Below are 21801 nucleotides of genomic sequence, written 5' to 3'. Positions count from 1 at the left end.
CTACTTTCCCCATCTTGATTGTCTTCTCATGATGTATCCAAAGTATAACAACCTCAGTTTTGTTATTTTTGTGTCTAGGGAACTCTGACTTGATTTGATCCAGGACCCACTTACTTGTCTTTCTGGTGGTCCCAGGAATTCATAAGGTTCTCTTCCATCACCGTGTTTAGAATGCATCTATTTTCTTCTTGTCAGCTTCCTTCATTTTCTAACTTTCATACTTATATGATATGACTGGAATACAATAGTCTGGATTTCTAAATTTCTAAACAGACATTTCTAAATTTAAATTTCTAAAAGAAATTCTAAATTTCTAAATAGTTTAGATTTCTAAATAAGCAAAAGTTAATATGAAACAATGGAATGTTCCTACACAGGTAAAATATCAGATTACAGTAAAACGAGATCTCAAGATTGATTTATCTGGACTATTGTTCGCTTGGAAAATCTATTGCCTGGTCGGCTGAACATACTGGTAGCCAAAGTTGCCCACCAATGCTGAGCAGAGAATGGATTCTCTGACAGAATCCAAGCAACAAGCAGAGCTATAAGCATCAAAAAGAAGGCATTACAAGCTACTAGTGCCAGATAGAAAGTGTGTAACAGTTCCCCTTCAGGCTACCATCCAAACCACTTTTATGTACAAGGTAAAACTGACTAGTTATGGTTAGAGACTGAAAGACTAATGCAGGTATCTTGGTCTGGCTGGACAGTAAAAATGATATACAAGGGGTGCTATGCTTCTCTGTATCATTTCAGAGTATGCTTAACATTCCTGATCTCTGGGGCACACGCCATTGACCTATTTGCTCCTTTCCCCTCCTCTGCACAAGTTCTCCTCCTTTCCATTTTCAGAGCTATGGAACCACAACAACTCTGTTACACTCTTACTCAATGACCTATAATCATCCTGTTCATATTGTTGAACAAGGAAGTGTGAACCCAGAGTACTGTATAGTTTAGAGGCTTAACAACCTAGGGTGATGTTTACATCTTACACAACCCATGCTTGCCTGGTTCACATGGCAGAAGACTCACTGCATATGCCGCAGAGCACTGTTTGAATCAAGTCAGAATCTTCTATAGCAACTGTATCATGTAAGCTGTCCTAGCAAGCTCCTATGATCTCAAATACATGTCCCATCATTCTGAGACACATTTCTTCCCCAGCATTTTGCTATGTGATCCAATCTTTCTCTGCCACTCCCTCATACGACAGAGAATGACCAAACTCTTTCATAATAACTGTGCACATACAAAACCTGGAACAACTGAAGAATAAAGTAAAATTATATTTTCAGGGCTACTGCAAAGAACATGCAAAACTTGGTAGCATGTAGCACAGAAATCATAAGCAACAACAACAACAACAAAATGTATGCCCTTCCATTTCAAAATGTCTTCTACAGAGATTATGAATGGAGAGCCTAATTATGGTTTGGGATCAGAAAATTGCAAATAACCAACAAGAATGTTCGTAACCACACTGAGGCAAGATAAATACTGTACTTAAACTGTTTATTTCATCCTCAAATCGTGTTTATAGCTACCACAGGCAAAAGAAAACAGACATATGACATCTGGAAAAAATATATTAAAAGCAACCCTGATGTCTTGTAATTAAATTCCTGCTTTGCAATGTAAAATGGACTTTTTCTGGATAGCTGCCATAGGCTACATTAGACACAAGGTTGTGTGTCCTTTGCAGAGCCCCCAAATGAGTACCATGGACTACACTGAGAGGGACAGATTTGCAGTAATCCAACTTTCAGCGAAGCAGCGACCACACAGACAACTTCATAATAAACTTCACTAAAGAAGGTTATGGAATACCTTCCTATGGAATTCCATAGGCCCAACCTATGGAATGCGCTCCCTAGAGAGGTCCGCCTGGCGCTGTCGTTATTTGCTTTTCGGCACCAGGCCAAGACCTTTTTATTTAAACGCTATTTTAATTGTTAAGGTTTATTTATTGATTTTAAACTGACCAGGCTGTTTCCACTATTTTATGTATTTTATGTATTCTATGTATTTTTTGTATTTATATGTGGGATTTTAATGATTGTAAGCCGCTTATGCGAAGCATATAAGCCGTCTAAATAAATAAATAAATAAATAAATAAATAAATAAATAAATAGCTGCATTAGCTCTACTGTTGGAAGGAACTAGATTATCGTTATAGAGTAGGTGGCAACACCCACAGCCAACTGAGCAGCTAAAGCCTCCCCTGCTCCCCCAAGGTTCATGAGGCCTAAAAGAAACTACAGCTGGGGAGAGAAAATGCCACAACCCGAGCAGACTGCAGCTGAGTTCAGATGATGCTTCAGATCATGGCTGGAAGATTACAGTACTGCCAGAGAGCCCTGCACACCCTTGTCCTCTCTCATGCACCAGTATTCCCACCCTTGCTCCATTTCTGAGTTTCTCCTACTAATCAAAAATTGCATTGATTATGCATTATTTATTACATTTCCATACCACACATTAGCTGAAACTTTTGAGTGGTTTACAAGACAAAACTTAAGCCCATTAAATACAGCACCATAGTAAAATGTAATATAAACCCTAAATTCAAAAGAGAATAAAACCAAAACAATGATCAAGATAAAAGCCAGCAGCAGTCCGAAGATCTAAAAATGTACTAACCAATTTGTAAATTGAAGTGTTAAAAAGCTGGGGCAGGAGGTGGGGTCCTCGCACCAAAACAAAACAGTGTAGGTACCAGCTGAGCCTTTCTGAGGTAAAGTGGTACCAGTGAAAAGGCCTCATTAAGGTGTAAGCAGGTTTATATGGAAAATATTTCTTCAGGTAATTTTGCCCAAAGTTGTTAGGGCTTTGTAAGTTAATACTAGCACTTTAAATTTGGTCTGAAAATTGCTGTCAAATCTGAGGCAAGCAAACTGGTTAGTGCAAAATTCAAGCTATTTATTACATTTCCATACCACACATTAGTTGAAACTTTTGAGTGGTTTACAAGACAAAACTTAAGCCCATAAAATACATCACCAAACTCCATTGTTTGGACATTACCAGTAAACAGTTTAGCAATTCAGACTTTGCAGTTAGTGCAATCCCAAAAAAGTAGTTCAGAATCAGAGTATGCAGCACATTCCTAAGCCAATTTTAACTTCTGTTCATAAAGTGAAACAAAAATGCAAGTATATACTGCTATTGTGAAGACCTACAATTATCCCTTACTTTAGAACTGTGAAAGGATGGTACATGGCTAGAAAACCATTCGCCAATGTTTCCACTTAGTTACACTGCTACCTTCTAAATAGCTCAAGAAGGAGAGTAGGCTGTTAGCTTATTTACACTGGAGTTTAATTTGAGATGTTAAACCAAAATAAGCTGGCAGGTTTTTATCTTGTCAGTGAATATAGTCAAGCACTAAAACTGCTTCTTTTCTTCTTCTAAAGATTCTAAACAAGCTTCTCTTTGATATGCCAATGCTGTTGTAGGGAACTGCCAAAGTTTTTCTTCTGTTTCACACAAGGTTGCCAACAGTGCCAGACCACAGATAAGCAAATGAGTAAGGGAGGCAGAGGAGCACAAGGGAAAGAGCAGACTTGCATACTAACCAGTCAGACTGGGATCAGTCCTGGGAATCTTTCTAGTTTTCACAGGGTTTTGTATGCCAGGAAGCCACAGAACTTGTGGGTAGGAACTGTTGATCAGATCCCAAAGGGTCCAGCTCCCACGACTAAAGTAAAATGTGCTTTGCAAACTGCTTCCATTTAGATCAGGCAGACAAATAGTTCCACAAGTATCATTTGCTCACAGAATCCTTCTAGCTTATTCACCCTCTACAGCCTTATGCGACCCCCACCCCTTTTTGCACTAATATGGGAACAACCATCTTAGTTGGCGTACAGACTTCTGCCCATAGGGTTCCACTAACTGTGCATTTAGCAAACCACATACTTCCAACCATGCTTAATCTGGTGATGTCAGTAGTATAAGAACCATGTGAGTAGAAGCCCAGTTTACCTAGACCCCAAACGGGATGAGAACAATCATGGAGATGGAGGCAAACCATGCCAATCAGGCTCACTGTAAAGCTATCTGCAGAACAGCATGAAACAGTCTGCAGGGCCAGTGTGGTGTAGTGGTTAAGAGCATGGGACTGGGACTCAGGCGGTCTGGGTTCTAGTCACCGCTCCGCCATGGAGCCAACTGGGTGACTTTGGGCCAGTCACAGACTCTCAGCCCAACCTGCCTCACAGGGTTGTTGTTGTGGGGATAAGATTGAGGAGGAGAATGATGTAAGCTGCCTTGAGCCCTTTGTAGGAAAAAGGCAGGATATAAATCGAAAAATAAATAAAAAAATAAAAACAAAAACAAATGATACAAAATTATACAATTACAGGTTTCTATTATCTCATACATGATGCTTTATTCCGCTGAAAGTCAAATGATGAACATACATGTATTAAAAAAGGCCTTGGTATGTTCACAGGGTAATCCAAGAGTGAGCTGAGGGAAACTGAAAGACCAGAAAGAGGCCTCTATCATTCATGCCAATCTTGCCTTTATGATAGAATACCTCCATCCTGAATGATTGCTTAACATAAAAAAGGCCCCCACAATTGTGCATAGAACGAAACTTTCAGAAAACAAAGGAGCTCTTATCACAAAGCTACACTTATTATGAGATGCTTGTGACAAATCAAACGACTGCTGTGAGCAGACAGGTTGGCCAATGGCTCTTACATATCCATCCTGCTAAATTTTGTCATTTCCAGGGTCACATGCCCTTAATACAATGCCAAATTACAGCAACAGGAAGCAAACAAAACAGGGTAAGAAAAAGATTTGTGAGTAAGAGTTTTGAATAGAGAACAGAAAAAGAGGAGGAGATATGATGTTTTCTCATTCTCTGTGGAAGGTATTGTGAATGGAATTAACTGAAATGATAGCTCATTCCATCCCTTTAATTTTAGTCAAATGAGGGTATTTCAGTTACTACAGAAGAACCTTGTTTTTAGCACAGTAAATCATGTCTTCTCCCTTGTGCATATAGCAATTCTCAAATCTCCCAGTTCTTTTCAAACTTTCACATGTTGCCTTAAACCTTAATTATACCTTCAGAAGGAGCCTTCCAATTACACCCATCCTCCTTGTTCTCCATCATTCTCTTAATGACTGGAATCCTACTTCACTGTTCTCATTACATTCTCATGGGTTGGAATGTGGTGCTCAGTGGGATACGGTATCCCACTGAGCATCCCAAAGTCAGAACAAAATTGAGCTTCCCTTCGTCTAGCTAAGGGCTGGTTCATGAATGCAAGTCCATTGCTTTTCCTCACTGTGCTTATGCGATCCCTTCCTTCCATCTCCAGACACAGGACTGCATGTATGGACCTGCATGCTAACAGTACATGGACACATTCCTGCAATTATGGATACTCCCAATATCCCTGGAATGAACAATCTGATAGAATGTATTGATCTAAGAACAGGTCATACATTTTATACACATTTATTCAGGGATGATCAGTAGGAACTGGGAATTGCTCTTAGAAAGACTTGGTGAAAGATACATATCAGAATTATTCTTATGTGCAGCTGTGCAATATAAAAACATACATGAATGTCTTAGAATCATTGAGTAATATTTACAGTATGTATAGGAGGAAGATTCAAAGTCCAACATTTCAGCTCAGACCAACAGGATTAAAAGAAAACAGCAGAATGAACATATTTGCAAATCCTCATAAATTCACTGCGGGACCATGCAAGGAAGCACACCCTATTTACATATCATCAACAAATCACCAAATAATGCATTCTTGGCAAAACTCTCCTGATATGCCAACAGCTATAACTAGCCCTGCTACTTTAAAAAGTGGTTGGAGGGGAAAGAAGGTGACAGTGTAAGGCAGGGGTCTCAAACTCGCGGGCCACTTGCCGGGACGGGCGGGGCACGGGAGAGGGGCCCTGCGGCCTTCAAAGCGCCGGCGGCGCCCGGGCCGGCCGTGGGATGAGCGGCCCATCCCCACCGCGGTGGTGGAATACTCGATGTGGCCCAGCCTCACCCAGACTCTACTTCCCGCGGCCCCCAGGTAAGTTGAGTTTGAGACCCCTGGTGTAAGGCAATGTAACATAATTTGCTAAGGGGAAACCCCTGCCATCACCTTAAGCTTAAACTAATAATAGACTTTTACCACTCCTTGCCCAAAGACTTTTTGGCCTCATAATTCAACAGAAAATATTAGCTACAGGTTGGGGTGGCAAAGTAAAATGGCATAGGTGGGAAGCAATGTTAATTCCAGCAAGAAAAAATGAAAAGGGGGTATAGTTCTCAAGTACATCAAAACAAAATGACCAGAAAATTACAGTGAATGACCAGGAATCTCAATGTTAATGCACATGCTGTCCTATGCATCTTTGAGGAGACTTAAGCTTCATTAAATTCAATGGAGCTTATTCCCAAACAAGGTGGACAGAGGAACGTAGCCTACAGATCTTTGCAACAAACACGGAATGTAACGGATTTTGTTCTTTGCTTCTAAACCACTGGTCACCAGAAAGGATGTACAGCAGACACAACACAGTGGTCTTACATCAGCATACAGCAGACACAAAGGCAGTCACTTAATTACTCATCTACAATTCAAAGCTGTTATAATTTGATATATTTGATTATACTTTGAAAAGTGACTGATTGTTGAGTTGGCAGCAGCCATGCAGGGCAGAACTGCAACAGGGCATTAAAAATGGAGTGGATGCCCACTGGCTTTAGCAACTCTTCAAGCTAATTTCTTTCCTCACAGAAAACATTCCTATAAAAGGGTAGACCTTGGCTCCCTTGTTCCCATTGGCCCTGGCATCAATGATGGTGTTGACACATTTAAGCATTTAAAGGAAGAAGGAATACTTCACACTTGCGTTGGAACTCAAAGGAACGCTTTGAACAAGTTCCACTACTGGTTCCCATTGATGGAACATTGCAATTAAGAGGCAACTGTTTTGTAGCAGGCCATCTCCTCTCCGCAAGAAAACCCTGTTCCCTTACTGGTGTCATTGGTAGGGCAAGTTAATAGGAACCTTCAAATTTGTAGAACTCAAGTGCCAAGGTTTAACAAATATCAACTTAGAAGATCCAAATCCCTTCTACTCAAAGTCACGGGAACTTCAAGAAGCCCAAGTTCTTCTGAGATATGGGGTGTGGTCGGTGCAAAATTTCCCAGCCAAGAAGGAAAGATGAGATCATGAGAGGCAGACTGAAAAGCACTGCAAGTCATCCATTTTAAAGCAGCCTTATTTCTCACATATATTTTTAGCTCTCTCTTCCACACCCACAAACACTACTCCCCTTCCTCTTTATTAAAAAACAAACAAACCAACAAAACTTGCCTTAGTTCTTAGATGCAGAAGTATATAATTTTTCAAAATGCATTAACTGACAGAAGGAAAGAAATTAAATGCTTAACTGATTTTTTTGCCATTTCACATCATATGAAAACTTTGTAACATGCCAAAGCTTCTTACCTGAGCATGTACAACCCAGTAAGCCACAGAATGCAAGGTTCTTTAAAAAAAACTTGTCTACCAGAAGGAAACTGATGTTTCCCTCTGCGTATGAACATTTGGGGTTGGGGATGAAAGCCACACGTCTCCTAAATTTCGATGTCTCTTTGAAACATCTCTTTGGGATGTTGTTTCCTAGGAGTTCATGAGAAATCTTTGACTAAGGCATTTTCTTCTGCCTGCAATCAAGTTACAAACTCGACCTGAATAATGGGCAAACAGGCGGTGTTGCCTCCCCAAAACATTTCCTGCTACCTCTGAAGTAGCTGCAGAAAAACTTTCATAAACGACGAGAGTAGCGGTTACAAAAACTCACATTGATTTAAGATCAGGAAATGCTTGTTTTTTAAGATACTACGTCGGGGGTTTTTAAGAGAACGAAATTGTAGTTTGCATATGGTATTTCTGCAAGAAGCTGTCTATGCACGGCCTTTCTTTTCCGGCTCCATTCTATCATCCCGATCCTTTTTCAAAAGGAAGCCCAGTGTAGCGAAAGCCAGGTCCTGCAACAAGCAACACCCGGTTGATACTGGATGCACCGCTCTGCAGAAAGGGGAGCTGCTTGCACGCAGCCATCTCACCGTCCTAGCCTCGCAGAAAGCAAGGAAAGGCCGCTGGAGAGCGGCTGGGAGCGCGTAGCTTCTTTTGCATGCACGAGGCTACGAGCAAGAAAAAGATCCGCCTGCTGGGCTCCCTTCGGAGCCAGCTTCATTATGGAGCCAGCTTCATTATTTCGGGGGGGAAATGATCACAGAGGCAGGCTGTGGCGGCGGCAGCCGCGGGCAGGGAAGAGGTAAGGAGCAGCGCCTCACGAATCAAAGCCATCCTCCGGAGAGAGCCCGCCGCCTCAAGGGCTGAATTCAGCAACGGTACAAAGCAGGCGAAGGCGCGACTCACCCAGAAGACAAAATTGAAGACGAATAGCAGGTATTTGATGCACTTGGTGCAGCCTTCCACTCCCATCGCTGCGGCTCTGCGCTTCGACTGCCCGGTGAGGGTCTGGCCTGTTTTCCGCAAGCAGAACGAGGCGCTGCGACAGCTACCGCGGCTTCTGACGATGGGCTCTGTTGTTGTTTTCCGGGGCTACAGACAGCTAGGCTGGGTGCCTGAATTATTTGCCCGTTATTTCTCCACCCTCTTTCTGCCTCGCAGACACCCTCCCCCTGACCCTTGCGCGGATCCTGGTTCCTCCCCCCCGTTGGCGCCGAGCCGGAGAGGCCTCGGAGCGGAGCGTACTGCCTCCCGGAGGCTGCCGCTCCGCACTGCCGCCTTCCCCCTCCCAGCAGCGGGGGTCTTCCTGCCGGCTGCATGCAGGACGGGGTCGCCCGCCGCTGTAGGAGCGTGCAAATTGAAATCAGAGCCGGCCAGAGGGGCTGCTGCAACAGCCTGCTCTCTACACGAGGAAGCCGATGAAAGCAGTGGGCTGGTTTTGGACCAAGAAAACCATACCAGCCCTGTTGACTGCTTCAATGTTTCAGCAGCGTGTTATCAGCTAATCAAAACGCTGGTAACTGATCTGTAACCAATCGGCAGCGAAGATGACCGGATTCGCAGGATGGGCTAATGCTGCCCAATGGACTTGTCAGGGTGGCTTAAGTTTGGGGTATAAGCTACCCTGACCACCCACAGCTTGTTGGAGTCATGATGGCTTATTGTGTCATCTGAACCCACATGACATGACCCATCTCTGGTCAAGCCTAAAAAAGGCTTCACCATGACATGATGGGGTGGAGATTGCTACTGCCACCTTGACATCCAGCTGGAAAGATGGCCTACTCCAGTCACTCCAATGCCTACTCCCATCACTCCGATCCCCTTTGCTGCAGAAAGCAGGGGCAACCCTCTGTGCTCCCTAAGGGTCCCTGGGGTACCTGAGGGAGGAGGTGGCTGGGACCCACAAGATGCCTGATTGGCTGTCGGGAACACTGTGAGCTTTTGGGCAGATAACCCACAGAGTGGATCTGTGGGTTTCCAAGTGCAGACAAGAGCTACCAAGTGCCATATCCATGGTATCTTAAAGACTAATCCATTTATTCCAGTGCAGGGACTATAATTCATTGCAATGGTATATTAGGAAGAGTTGCAGTTTTTTTATACAGTACATATGAGGGATGGAGCACATCATGAGATGGCGAAACACATTGGGGAAGACAATCTTAGCAGGGAAAGTTGAAGGCAGGAGAAGAAAAGGGAAACCAAATAGGGAGAGATTGACTCAACAAAGGAATTTGTAAGAGCTGACCAGGATTGCCATGGATAGGACATTTTGGAGGGCCTTCATACATAGCATTGCCGTAAGTTGGGGAACAACCTGATGGCACATAGCAACAAATGAGGATGCAGTAGAAGGGACAATGTTAAAGAGTGGGGTCAGAAAGAAATTAAATGCACTAAGTGCCAATCATGTTATTACTGGTGATCATTCACAGTACTGCTGTTGCTGATAACACAATAACAGTATAGCTGTTGCTGATAACACCATAACACAGTACAGCTGTTGCTGATAACACGAACTCCCTAGACTCAGTAAACCAATTAACACATGCAAGGTGCCAGTCTATTAATGGTGTTCTTGGTAATTGGGAGCTCCCAAATTTGGAGGTGTTGGAGGAGTGGCAGAGATGATCTTCACTACCCCATCTTCCCTGCAGATTTTGCTAGATTGACTTTTTAGCCCATCAGGCAAAGGTGGTTTAAAGGAGGAAGAAAAGAGGCTAAAGAAGCTCAGGATAATCTGAGCTGTAGTAGTTATCCTGAGCCTCTCCAGTCTCTTACCCCATGGGAATGCCTCTTTTCCTCTTAGGCCACTTTTCCAAACTTGGAGAGCATCTAGCATTGTTCCCTTCTCCTTTCTGAGGTCTGAGAGCTGAAATTCAGAAGGGGAGATCTGCACAATCCTTTGTTGTTTGGGAGGCTCACCTAGGGACTATAGGATTGCTTCATAGTTTGACAAAGCTCCCTCCCATTATCCCTACTCAACTTTCTAGCAACAGAAACAAGCCCTTTGATGAATCCTAATTCTGTAGTCTCTCACTCTCATCCCTCGTACAGTTTGTTTATTTATTTATTGCATTTGTATGCTACCCCATAACCAAAGGCTGTCTGGGCAGCTCACAGTGTGCGGTATAAATATATTTAAAATACAGATAAAATAAATAACAATTAAAAACAAACCATAAAACATAGTAAAATTAAAATACATTATAAATACAAGGCAACTGTTTCTTCCTTTGTTCCTCAGTGGCCATTTTAAGGCATGTTACCGAGAGTCCTGAGAAGCTCTTCTCCCATTGGATTCTGGATACTCCCATTTCTGCCAGATGTGTACCTGTTGATTCTTTTCTATAAAGACTGGTCCTGTTTGTCCTCTTGTGAATACACAACACAATTGCTGACAGAAGATGGCATATATTGCATGAGAAGATGAGCAATTGAACAAGACTCTAATGGCTCGGTAATTTTTTTTGTTCCTGTGACAGTGTTTCCTGAGTACATATGGGGATAGAGCTAGCATCTGAGTGTGTTACTGGTTTGGTTGCTTTGTTTATAGCCTTGGGACATGAACCTGTTGGGACTAGAGAGAAGCTCTTTGAGTGACTGACTATGCACAAGAATAAACCAGTTACCCAAGGCCTGTCCAGGAGCAGTTCTAAGTGAAAACTGTGGGCAAACCAGAACACCTCCCCTGAGTAAGTGCTCATGATTGGCCAACCATCTTTTTAGACACGAAAAAGAGATACCGTGTGGTTTTGTTAATAGCTCAACAAAACTCAACAAAACAAATAGCTCGTGTAGTTTTGTTAATAGCACTTGATCTTTGATAACAACATGTTTTAGATCACTGGCACTACTTTATCTCCAGTGTTTGGTTCTGTGTCAGTATATGCCTACTATATCTTTTTAAAACTAGAAGGGATATTTGTCTAGGGCAGAGGTCAGCAACTGGCGGCTCCGGAGCCACACGTGGCTCTTGAACCCTTCTGCTGCGGCTCTGTCTCTCAAAACACGCGCCGGCACAGCTGCTGATCTGCCCGAAGCTCCACTCAGGAACTCAGCTCTAGCTAGTTAAGTAAATCAGCTAGTTAAGTATATCGCTACATTTCCTCTGCTAAACAAGCTTCCTGCAGGCTCTCATGTTACATGAAACCTGCTGAAAAGATTCTCTTTGTCCCAATGTAATCTCCTTTATCAGAATGTTAAAAGCTGCACTTGGGACCTGTCACAATTCACAGCACTTGACTGTTTATCTGCTAATAAGTCACTAAACACACCTGTATCTCCAGCACAGCCCCCGATCTGCAGACCCACGTGGATTTACTGAGCTCCCTGCCCCCCCTCATAGGCCAACCATGGATAAATCGAAAAAAAGAAAAGTTTCTGAAGAAAACCAAACGTTTAATGATACGTGGGTAGAGTCATTTGCTTTTACTGCTGATGAACTTATGGGATTTGCTGTTTAATGCATGCAACCCTTTAGCACTGACTTTGATTCTTCAGGAGGCTGTTCTATTCAAAATATATGAAAGAAGTCCTATTAGTTTATAATGTAAGATTAGAAATAACAGTTTTTAGTGACTGAACAAGAGCTGCAGCTAAATCATAATGAAGATATACGTAGCATTAAGGTAAAATATGCAGTGTTATCTTCATTTTAGATGTCAAAGGGTTTTGCGGCTCCTGGTGTTTTCTTTTGTGTGGGAAATGGGTTGAAATGGCTCTTTGAGTGTTAAAGTTTGCCGACCCCTGGTCTAGGGTATCTGCAGTAAGCCTCACTTGTTTAGAACTATTCAGTATTCTCAAGTTTACCTGATTATTAGGAAGAAAATGGCATTTAATTTTTTGGAGAGGTTGAAATTTCCCTAGTGAAAAGCAAATTAGGCAAATATTTACCACTATCTGATCTGGTTCAGTGCCATGGGTTCAGTTCCTTGCCTTTCTCCTATTTGGCTTAAGGGGATTCTACCCAATAGGGAATCATACGGTAAATGAGTGTCAGGATCTGGGAAGCTTCAGGGCTCCATCTGCTGGCAAAATGCCAGAATAACAGCCCCGGTAGTGGCAGGATTACTCCCAGACTCCGCTGCAGCTGCCAGGGCCTTCATGAACACTACCTGGGAGCTCTGGGGGAAGAGCTATTTAAGAAGTGGCTCTTCCTGCCTGAAGTTGCCTCAGCAACACTGGCTTCCAGTGCACTGAAGCTCTCTGTGGTGTCTGGGTCCTGTCTGCTCCTGCCTCTGCCCCAAATGTATCCCTGCCCTCATGCTATCTTCTCGGCTTCTGACCTTTGACTAAACTTGGCTATCTGGACTATGCCTTGTTTGCTTCCCTGTTTGCTCCTGGTTTGATCTTGGCTTGCTCTGGATAATGACTTGGATTTGGCTGGTGACTAGACTTTGGTCATATAGGTTACTGACTGAATTATCTGGGTCCTGGTGCCTCTGTTCATCCATGCCCTGGACTTTACAATGGGGTGTCACAAACTCACATAGCACTTCAAGTTTGGCCTTGGAAAAACCAGCACTGATGGCGAGAAAGGTCAATGGAGAATTGACCCTGTGAGACTGATACTAACAATAATGAACATTTTCACAAGTGCTAAAAGATTGCTACAAAACAGAGGCATTTTCCAGCAATTTGCTGATAGTTTTATCTATTTTCTAACTTAGTTTTACAAGAATGGCAACTTCTGGCTTTTCAGCATAAGCAGCATGAAGTGTTTCTTCCAGAGCAGGCCTTGCATGTGGATGAGACTATGGAAATCAACGTTGCTCAAGCAGACCTTGACTCTTGGTAGGAGACTGCATATGCAGAATACATCTTTAGTAGGCTTGGCAGATGATCACCTATAGGACAAATTCTGTCTCTAAATTGTAACCTGGCAATTTATAACTGGTTATAAATCCAGTCAGTATTATAGCTGCAAAGCAGTAGTGCAGTGGCTGAAGAAAAAGTCTGCTCATAGAGACAGTACGGACTGAGGTAATATTTTATCTTCTGCCATGTGGGAGTTGTCATCATAATTGTCAGCTTCTTTAGAGAAGGAAAAAATACCCTGCTTATGTCTGCTTGGAAAGAGTTTCCTACATTTGTTGTGTGGTCCATAGAGAGCATCTGCATCTACCATATTGTGAGGCAAGCTTGAATATATATAAACATGCACTTCTGAATTTAACAGGTTTTTAACACATATTATCAGTGCTTTTCATATGCACAGGAACCTTCCTCCACGTTGAATACCATTCAATCCAAACTAAGGACTAGTTTTAGTGGAAGAGTGAACTATGCTTAATAACCTCAAGACTGGATCGTGTTAATGTATTCTTCATGGGGCTGCCATTGGAATGTATCCAGAAACTTCAGTCAATCAGAAATGGCACCACTAGCCATTTTGAGAAATTAAACATTTGTCAAATGGCTGCAGCATATTAATCCAGTCCATCATTACCTTAATTAGTTGCTTATTCATTTCGGTGGTCAATTTAAGTTGGTGCTTGTCTGTTAAGCTGTAGTTATTAGTGCCTCTCCAGATGTTTGGGCCTACAAGACTCAGCACTGCTAATTAGCTGGCATAGCTAATGCTGAGCAACTGGGGGATTTCTGGGTGAAAATATCTGGAAGGCCACAAATCGCCTATCCATACTCCAAACCCTTGGGACCGGGTTCTTAAAGAACCACCTTCTTCTGCATAGTTTTGTCCAGTCACTGTCTAATGTCCTGCTCTGAGGTTCTTTTAGTCACAAGACATTTGGGAGTTGGCTTTAAGGAGCTGAGGCTTTACAGTTGTGGAGGCAATGTTGTGAAATGCCCTCCATAGGGAAGGCCCTGTTTTCTTTTTTATGCTTTATCAAGAACAGTTTATTCTGGCAAGCTTTTGATGGAGGCTGATGGATTTATTGGTTCTGAATGCTTTCTCCTGGGCTTATATTGCTTTGGCTATGTTAGGTTACATTACTGGCTCCCTTTTCATTTCAATAGTTTGTGTGTGTTTAACATTTATCTTGCTATTTGTTTTCTTATTTTAAGCCAGTTTGGATCTTTCTTCCAATGGAAGAATGCTTTGAATAAGTAACTAAATAAGAAGGAAAGGCAGCTTTTCTCCATCACAAAAACCCATTGGCTATGGTCCAGAAAGAAGGGAAGAAGTAACAGGTTTTGTGTTCCCAGCCAGACAATGAGGCATTGTTGCTGGTGTAGTGTAGCAGCTGAGCAAGTGAATCAAAGAGTCCATGATTCATTTAATCTCTGCCATGGAACCAGGTCCAGCTCCCTGCTGCAACAGGACACCAGTGTACACCACTCAGATGACCATCCATTTTTGCCTTGAATGTCTCTAGGCTGGGAGAGCCCATGGCCTCTCTAGGCAACTGGTTCAACAGTCAATACTCTGACAGTGAGGGAACTTTTCCTGATATCTAGGGTTGTTACAGCTTGAATTGATTATTCCATGAACTACAATCTGGGATGAGCGAGAAGAGATCTTGATCTTCCTCTTTGTGACAGCTTTTGAGGTACTTCTAGAGGTATATATGTCCCCCCTCAGTCTTCACTTCTCAAGGCTGAACATGCCCAGTTCTCTCAGTTTGTCTTCACAGGGCAATGTTTCCAAACCCTGGATCATTTTTGTTGCCCTCCTCTGGACCCTTTCTAATTTTTCTGAATCTTTCTTAAATCTTGGTGTGCAGAACTGCTCAGTGGCAAATAGCCAACCAAAGTAGCATTTCTGACATCCATCGTGTGGGAAGGTATATAAATGATGTGAAAAGTTTGAACAGGCCTCTCTGCAACCATGAGGTACAGGGGACCTTTATTTTGCAAAATAAATCCTTTTTTTATTTATTCTGCCAGGGCAGAATCCCATTGTGGGTCACAGCAACATTCCCCAGCCTGGTACTCTTCTGATGTGCTGGACTACATTCAGCTGACGGGGTAATCCGAGTTGCATCTCAGCACATCAGGAGAGCACCAGTTTGAGAAATGCCAAAGTAGGGAAACAAGTAGGGGTTCCCCAGTGGTCAGAGCCTGCAAATACTACTCATACACACTCTTTTACTGCTTCCACATATTCCAGAGCTGTTCATAGCACTGAAAATAGCCCTGGCACAGGTTCATGCAGCTCTGCTTCTGTATAACAACAGGAAAGTCCTTCTGGCTGGGTGCATTTTAAGCATTCCTCCAAGACAGGAACACAGACTAGGCAGACTTTTTTCATTTCTACCATATGAAGGCAAAAACTGTTTATGTTTAGCATTTTAATGCTGCTGAAGTCAGATCTGTCCTAAGCCATCATGTGTTAGCCATCCCAGATCAGGAAGAAAAACGCAACCCAGCATATTGAAAGTTAATGAGCTAAATACAGTTCAGCCTTTTCATGGGATTGTGACTTCACTGCAGCTCACTGGAACAGAGTGCTTTTTGCTCATATTGAAACATTTCAGGTTTTGGCTGAAAACCTATTTCTGCTGCACAGGGGAATGAGAAAAGGAAAGCTAGGGACTCCGTTCAAACTGATGTGTCATTCAGATGGGCAGACAAGGGAAACATTCCTATCCAGGGCTTTTTTTTTGTCATAGAACGCAGCGGCGTTCCGCACCTTTTTTTTCAATGGATTTTACGAAGTGATTTTGGCTAGCAGATCAGCAGCAAACATCATTAACATAGTGCCTGCAGGCTGCTATTGTGTCTGCGATTTGCTATCTGATAGTGAGAGATAGCTGCTCCGGACTCGGAGGCTTGGGATTGGTGTGTGTGCTTACTGCTGGCCGACGTGAGTTTTGACACCTTTTTTTTTTTTTTTTTTTTACAAAAAACGCACTGTTCCTATCCCAGATTGAGCTGGAGGAGATTGCCTCATCTCACAAGTATATCAGCCAGTACTTGCCATTTCTACCTTACTCAATAAGTATCCGTTTTTATCTGCAGCTACTCCCTACTCTGACCTCAGAATCAGCAATGCACTGAATCTTTCAGTTACTTTAGAACAGGAATGGAGGCTTATTCCAGGCTGAGGGCCAAATTCAATGTTGGGGATACTCTTGGGGGACATATTCTTGCAGTGGATAGGGCCAAGCAAAAGGGGACAGGGTCAAAATACCCGAAACAGCTACGTCTCATAGGTTGAAGCTCTTATTGCCAGTAACTAAGTCTTAGGAGAGACTTCTCAACATTTTAGTTTGCAATACAATGCATGCTTAGTTAGAAAAAGGTCCTGCAGCTCCCAGTGTCCTTAGAGCTAGTCATGCTGGCTGAGGCATGCTGGGAATTGTATGCCTTTTTTGTCTAAAGATGCACTGAATTGTGCCTTTAGGATGGGGAAATTAGCTAGGAAAAAGCTAAAGGCTAGGAAATCATTGACCAATTCGTAGCCAATTGGGGACTAGGGGGAAAGTGTGGGGTCAGGGGAAGTGGGCATAACCTTCTGGGGAATCTTGAAGGGCTGGCTTGGGTCCCCAAGAAGGCCAGATGTGGCCTTGGCCTGAGATTCCCTACTCTTACTTGGTTTATGGCGTCTTAAGGAGAAGCACTGCTGGATTAAAGTGGCTCACAACTCAAATATAAACACACATTTGATGCTGGAAAAAGCACATTTCATTTACAAAGCCCTTGTTGAGATCATTTCCCTATGACAATGGACACAGTGGAACAGATTCACAGAGTTATAGTAAAGAATGTGAAACATTTGATAGGAAAAAGTGCTAACAAATCCAATATGTTTAGCTTGAAGAGAGAACAAAGGGGCAGGAGGGAGTGATCGTGTTCCAAGCTATCTTAAGGGCACCGTAAGACTTACTGAAGGAAGAACAAGCAGGATGTGGGTGCAGTGAATTCAGTGCCTCCAGAGTGGGTATCTCTGGAAACGAAACTCAAACTGGTTGTTTGGCAGAGCAAGTGCAATGACACTGTGGAATCTCTTCTAGTTTTCTGACTCACTGTCATGTGGGTTGAAGTGTCTAATATTTTCCTTTTTCAGAAGAATACATCATAATTAGTTATTGCAGTGCCAAGTTCACATGCTGTGCTAGGGGAACCCAAGCTCTGCATCAAGAAACTCAAATCTTCTTGTTACCTTGGCGTCATCTGGGACGATGGCAGCGCTTTCCTGCCACTTCCTTCTCTTGTCTATTTATTTTAGAGGTTGGCAACTTGTGGGCCTTCAGATGTTTTAGCCTACAAGTCCCATCAGCCCTAGCTAGCATGGCTTCTAGTCAGGAAGGATGGGAATTGTAGGAGAGTCACAAGTTGCCCACCCCCAATTTACCTAAGTGCTTGCCAATTTCAGCAGAATTATGGTGAGATGTTTGGGAAAGGAGTAGGACATGGCCAGAGGCTGATTCCATGTGAGCTGAGTAAAGTTGCATGCAAGTTAAGTGTAGGACTCAACTGGAATATCATTTGTCCTTTTTGTCTCAGCCAGAGCTATTGCCAGCTGTGTGTATGTCTTCCTTGTGTTGGAAGATTTACTGCCTAGCACACATTATGCTAATACCCCAGCAAGTATAACAACACTGTTTGTATGCATAAGGGAGAGAAAGAAGAGCACTTTAATTTCATTTTCCTTGAAGCAGCCAGAAGTCACGTGACCTTGCATCTGGCCTTTGGGATAACATTATCAGTAATAGCCAAGAGCTAGTTCTTTTTAGAATGGACCCTTTTCAGAGCTTTATCTATGTTTAAAACTTTTTCCATGCTGGCAACTCAGAACTGCTTGAGAGTGGCAGCAGCTACTGGATTGCATCCAGTTGGCATCTGTCAGGTGCTGGAAGGCTTTTTGATCCAGCAGAGTCCTCCATCAGTGGAACAGAAAGGAGGAGGGATCTGACAATTCCCCCTCCTTTGAAGCCAACTGTATTGCCTGTCCTGCTGTTCCAAAGGCTCCCCCAACCCTGCAGAGCAGATTTGGGGAGGGGGCACAGAGGGTGGCAGGTAGGCATGGCTGAAAATTACTTTCCTCTCTTGTCCTGGGTCAAAGATCCTTTTATCACTGGAGCCTTTATATGCATATAACCCACTGGGAGCAATCACAGGGCAGAGGAGTCCCAGATTCAGGACCTTCAGCCCTCAGATCTTCTAGGGTGCAGCGGGGACTCTGATGATGATGAGGCACAGGCTACTTTTTGGGGTTAGGACAGTCACCTGTTCACCTAGTGGGAGAGGTTTCCAGGCAGCAGGACCTACTTGGAGCTATCCAAGGTTCTGTTTCTTAATGTCTCAAATGCTACCAACTTCCCCTGTGAGCATTAAGGAACCACAGAATAGGACACACAGGAGTGGAAGAACAAACCTGTAGTATCTTGAGTATTGAACCCGTATTACCTGGTGATATGGAGAAAATAGTGGTACTTTACTAGTGTATCTTTACACCAGAAAGGGGAAATGTGTGGTCTTCTAGATATGGCTAGGCCACAACTCCCATCCTCATTCACCATTAGCTGTGCTAACTAAGGCTGATGGGATTTGCAATCCAACAATGTCTGAAGGGCTACACATTTCCTTCCTCTACTTTGAACTGTTTTTCCTTAACACACACCATCTTTTTCATGCGTAGTCTTTGAAAAACATGAAGCATTTTTGTTATATGATGGTGCCTCATACTTCAAATTTAATTTGTTTCAGGAGGCTGTTCAAACTCTGAATTGCTTGAAGTCCGAATCAACTTTCCCTGTTAGAAATGAAAAGTGAATTAATCCGTTCCCAGACCCTAAACAATACCCATTTTGATAAATTAAACAGCAAATACACATAATTTAAGGTAAAAATAACACAATTACATGTCAAAATTATTAATTAAAACTTGAAAACAATGAATAAAATATGTAAATATGTACTGTAGAATAAAATGAAAATTGCACTTACTGTACTGCATGACCATTACACAAGAGACATTTCACAGTGTGAGATGACTCGGGTGTAACAGATGACGTTTATGAAGCAACCATGTTTTTTCACTGTGTATGCTGTTTGAACGTAGAAGCATCATTCAAACTTTGGAGCAATTTTATCTCGACTTTAGCATTCGAACTGTGGATAATTCAAAGTTAGAGTTGTTTGAAGTACAAGACACCACTGTATTTTGTGCTACTAGATAACATTGGCAGTGAAGGAGCAATGAATAACAAAATGATAATTCCAAGCCTGCTTGAAGTATCCAGGTCTCAACACCCATCCTCTTTAGGGAGTCAGCATATACCAGAGAGGGGAACCATTTCCCCAATAAATTACCCCTGAAATTAGGATGCAAAGCCCTTATAGGGGATGCTTTTGAAAAGCTATTAGAACCAAGGGGTCATCCTCTCCATGATGTTGTGTGTGTTATTGCATGCCGTATGCATGGTGGGGTTAGTTGGCTTTGTTTGTTTTACATAATAAATAAATAACTGTAACAGGCCCAGGATTATGGTGTACTGGGTGGAGGAATGTGTCTTTTAAGGTACAGACCACTCATAATCTGAGGACTTTGCAATTGCCATTTGACCAGTTCTCATGTTCTTGATTGTTCTGCCAAGTCAAAACTGGAGTCAAAACTGATTACATAAACAAAGAGCATATATAATCCTAAATGCTAGACTTGTCACTGTGGAAAGTTAGTCTTCAAGAATGTCCCTTACTTGGAAGACTGTAATTGTCCTGGCCAAGAAGAAAATGTTAGCACTTCAACACTTGATGTATAGAAAGTTCCCTTAAAGCAAAAGTCACGGAGAGCCATTGTGGTGCAGTTGTTACAATGCTGGAGTGGGACTTGAGAGATCCTGTTTGTATTCTTCACTGGGTGACTTTGGGCCAGTCACAAACACTCAACCTTGCCTCGCAGAGTTGCTATTGTGAGGCTAAAATGAAAAGAGGAACCTTGTAAGCTGCCTTCGGTTCTGTTCAAGAGGAAGGATGCTGGGGAATAATCGCTATCATATATTTGTATCTGAGCTTGCAGCAAATACTTCTCAACACTAGAACAAATAAGAGTGTGGAATTTCAAATCATACTGGTGTCTTTGCAAATTGAATGATGAATTCAGAACTCAGAATATCAGGGCCCTGATCCAGCTGACATTTGTTATGATAAAATCCCACTTATCTGAAACTTAGGAAGTAATTTACGCTGTGCTGGATGACTATCTAGTAGGTCTAGTACTCCACTTTAATCATGAAAAGCTTGAGATGTCTAGGTCTAATGCAACATTTATTTCATATTTGAGTTGTGTTCAGGTTTGTTCTTTTTTAAAATATGCAAAGCCATTATTTATATTTAAGGTATATGAATTTATTTAAACTGAGAAAGTATGCAAAATGCAAATAGGCTCAAAAAGAAACTATACAATTGTAAAATAACTTGCTATTTTCTCCTTTTCTGTCTGTCTCAACTGAATTTTAAAAGATTCTTCCTCATTATTATGCTGAACAATTTCCATGTGTTTCCTTTCCACTGGGCATGTTGTCCTGTTTTGATTTGCTATTTTGGGGTCTCTAAATGATAGCTTTCAGCTGGCAGGCACACTTGTGGTTTATATCCTGCCTTCAACAAACCTGCTTGCTTCTGACGTCCCCGCAGGTCAACATACTGGCTGAGCTTTATCTACAGATACAGCAGCCTTCTTGGTCACATAAGATTAGTCCAGCCATATTTAGAACAGGGAACTTGTGAAGCAAAAACAAGGAGACAGAAGAATCAGAAGAAGGGCCTTTCATAGCTGTGAGAAACAAGCCAATCCATTATGGTCTCGATAGCTGCAATTGTTCCTCTTGTGAAGAAATGGGAAATCTTTTCTGTTGCCTTGCCAGAATGTACTTGCCCTTCCGGTCCAAGTTGTCTTTAAAGTGGATAGCGTACCAGAGGAATGAAGTTAAGATCATGCCATATACCTGGGGTGAACAGATAAAGGAAAGGGAATTAAAAATCTGAGACTGTCCAGGGGCTGCCTGGTAATAGTGCATAGGACCAAGACAAGTACACATTTATCTACAAATCCATGTACATCCATCTACACATATACATATATGCATGTCCCATTCACGTGGTCATTGAAGCCTTTTATATCTCTTCCCTTGCTACATCTCTAGTGTAAGGAGTCACAAACCACTATGGGTGGGTTCACACAACATGGTAAACCTTTGGGCTTACAAGCCACAGGGGCAGTGATTTGCCCAACAGACTGTCTGGCATATCCAGACTCCAAGGCTTCCTCCTTCCCACTTGACCTCCCCAGGGATCCCAGGGACACTGCAGGGGTATCACACTTTTTGTCGCTCCCTGAATCTGCAAAGCACTATTTCAGGCTT

At 42.5% G+C, this 21801-nt stretch overlaps 2 protein-coding genes and 1 long non-coding RNA gene across 5 annotated transcripts in view; 1 reads left to right on the top strand and 2 right to left on the bottom strand.

Annotated features, from left to right (window-relative positions):
* CD81 (CD81 molecule) overlaps window positions 1-8688 on the bottom strand; it is a 72688-nt gene extending 64000 nt beyond the window's left edge. The window contains exon 1 of the mRNA XM_044425542.1: window positions 8432-8688. Within this exon, the coding sequence (XP_044281477.1) occupies window positions 8432-8497 (66 nt within the window). The 5' untranslated portion in view covers window positions 8498-8688. The remainder of the gene's footprint in view (window positions 1-8431) is intronic.
* Window positions 8689-10778: 2090 nt separating this feature from the next.
* LOC123021114 overlaps window positions 10779-21801 on the top strand; it is a 47345-nt gene continuing 36322 nt past the window's right edge. Inside the window, exon 1 of one of the 2 annotated variants that reach the window (XR_006414254.1) lies at window positions 10779-10988. This is a non-coding gene — a long non-coding RNA (uncharacterized LOC123021114). Of the gene's footprint in view, window positions 10989-18322; window positions 18455-21801 lie in introns of those variants that run through there. The other variant, XR_006414255.1, reaches the window with a different exon arrangement.
* Window positions 20764-21801, bottom strand: part of TSPAN32 (tetraspanin 32) — a 53688-nt gene continuing 52650 nt past the window's right edge. For both annotated transcript variants that reach the window (XM_044425540.1, XM_044425541.1), the window contains one exon: window positions 20764-21384. In XM_044425540.1, the coding sequence (XP_044281475.1) occupies window positions 21235-21384 (150 nt within the window). In that variant the 3' untranslated portion in view covers window positions 20764-21234. The remainder of the gene's footprint in view (window positions 21385-21801) is intronic.

Source organism: Varanus komodoensis, unplaced genomic scaffold (genome assembly GCF_004798865.1).
Source record: "Varanus komodoensis strain SLA01 unplaced genomic scaffold, ASM479886v1 scaffold16, whole genome shotgun sequence".
Taxonomy (NCBI): domain Eukaryota; kingdom Metazoa; phylum Chordata; class Lepidosauria; order Squamata; family Varanidae; genus Varanus; species Varanus komodoensis.
Note: the sequence above shows the minus strand (reverse complement) of the source record. Positions and strands in the feature narration are given on the sequence as shown.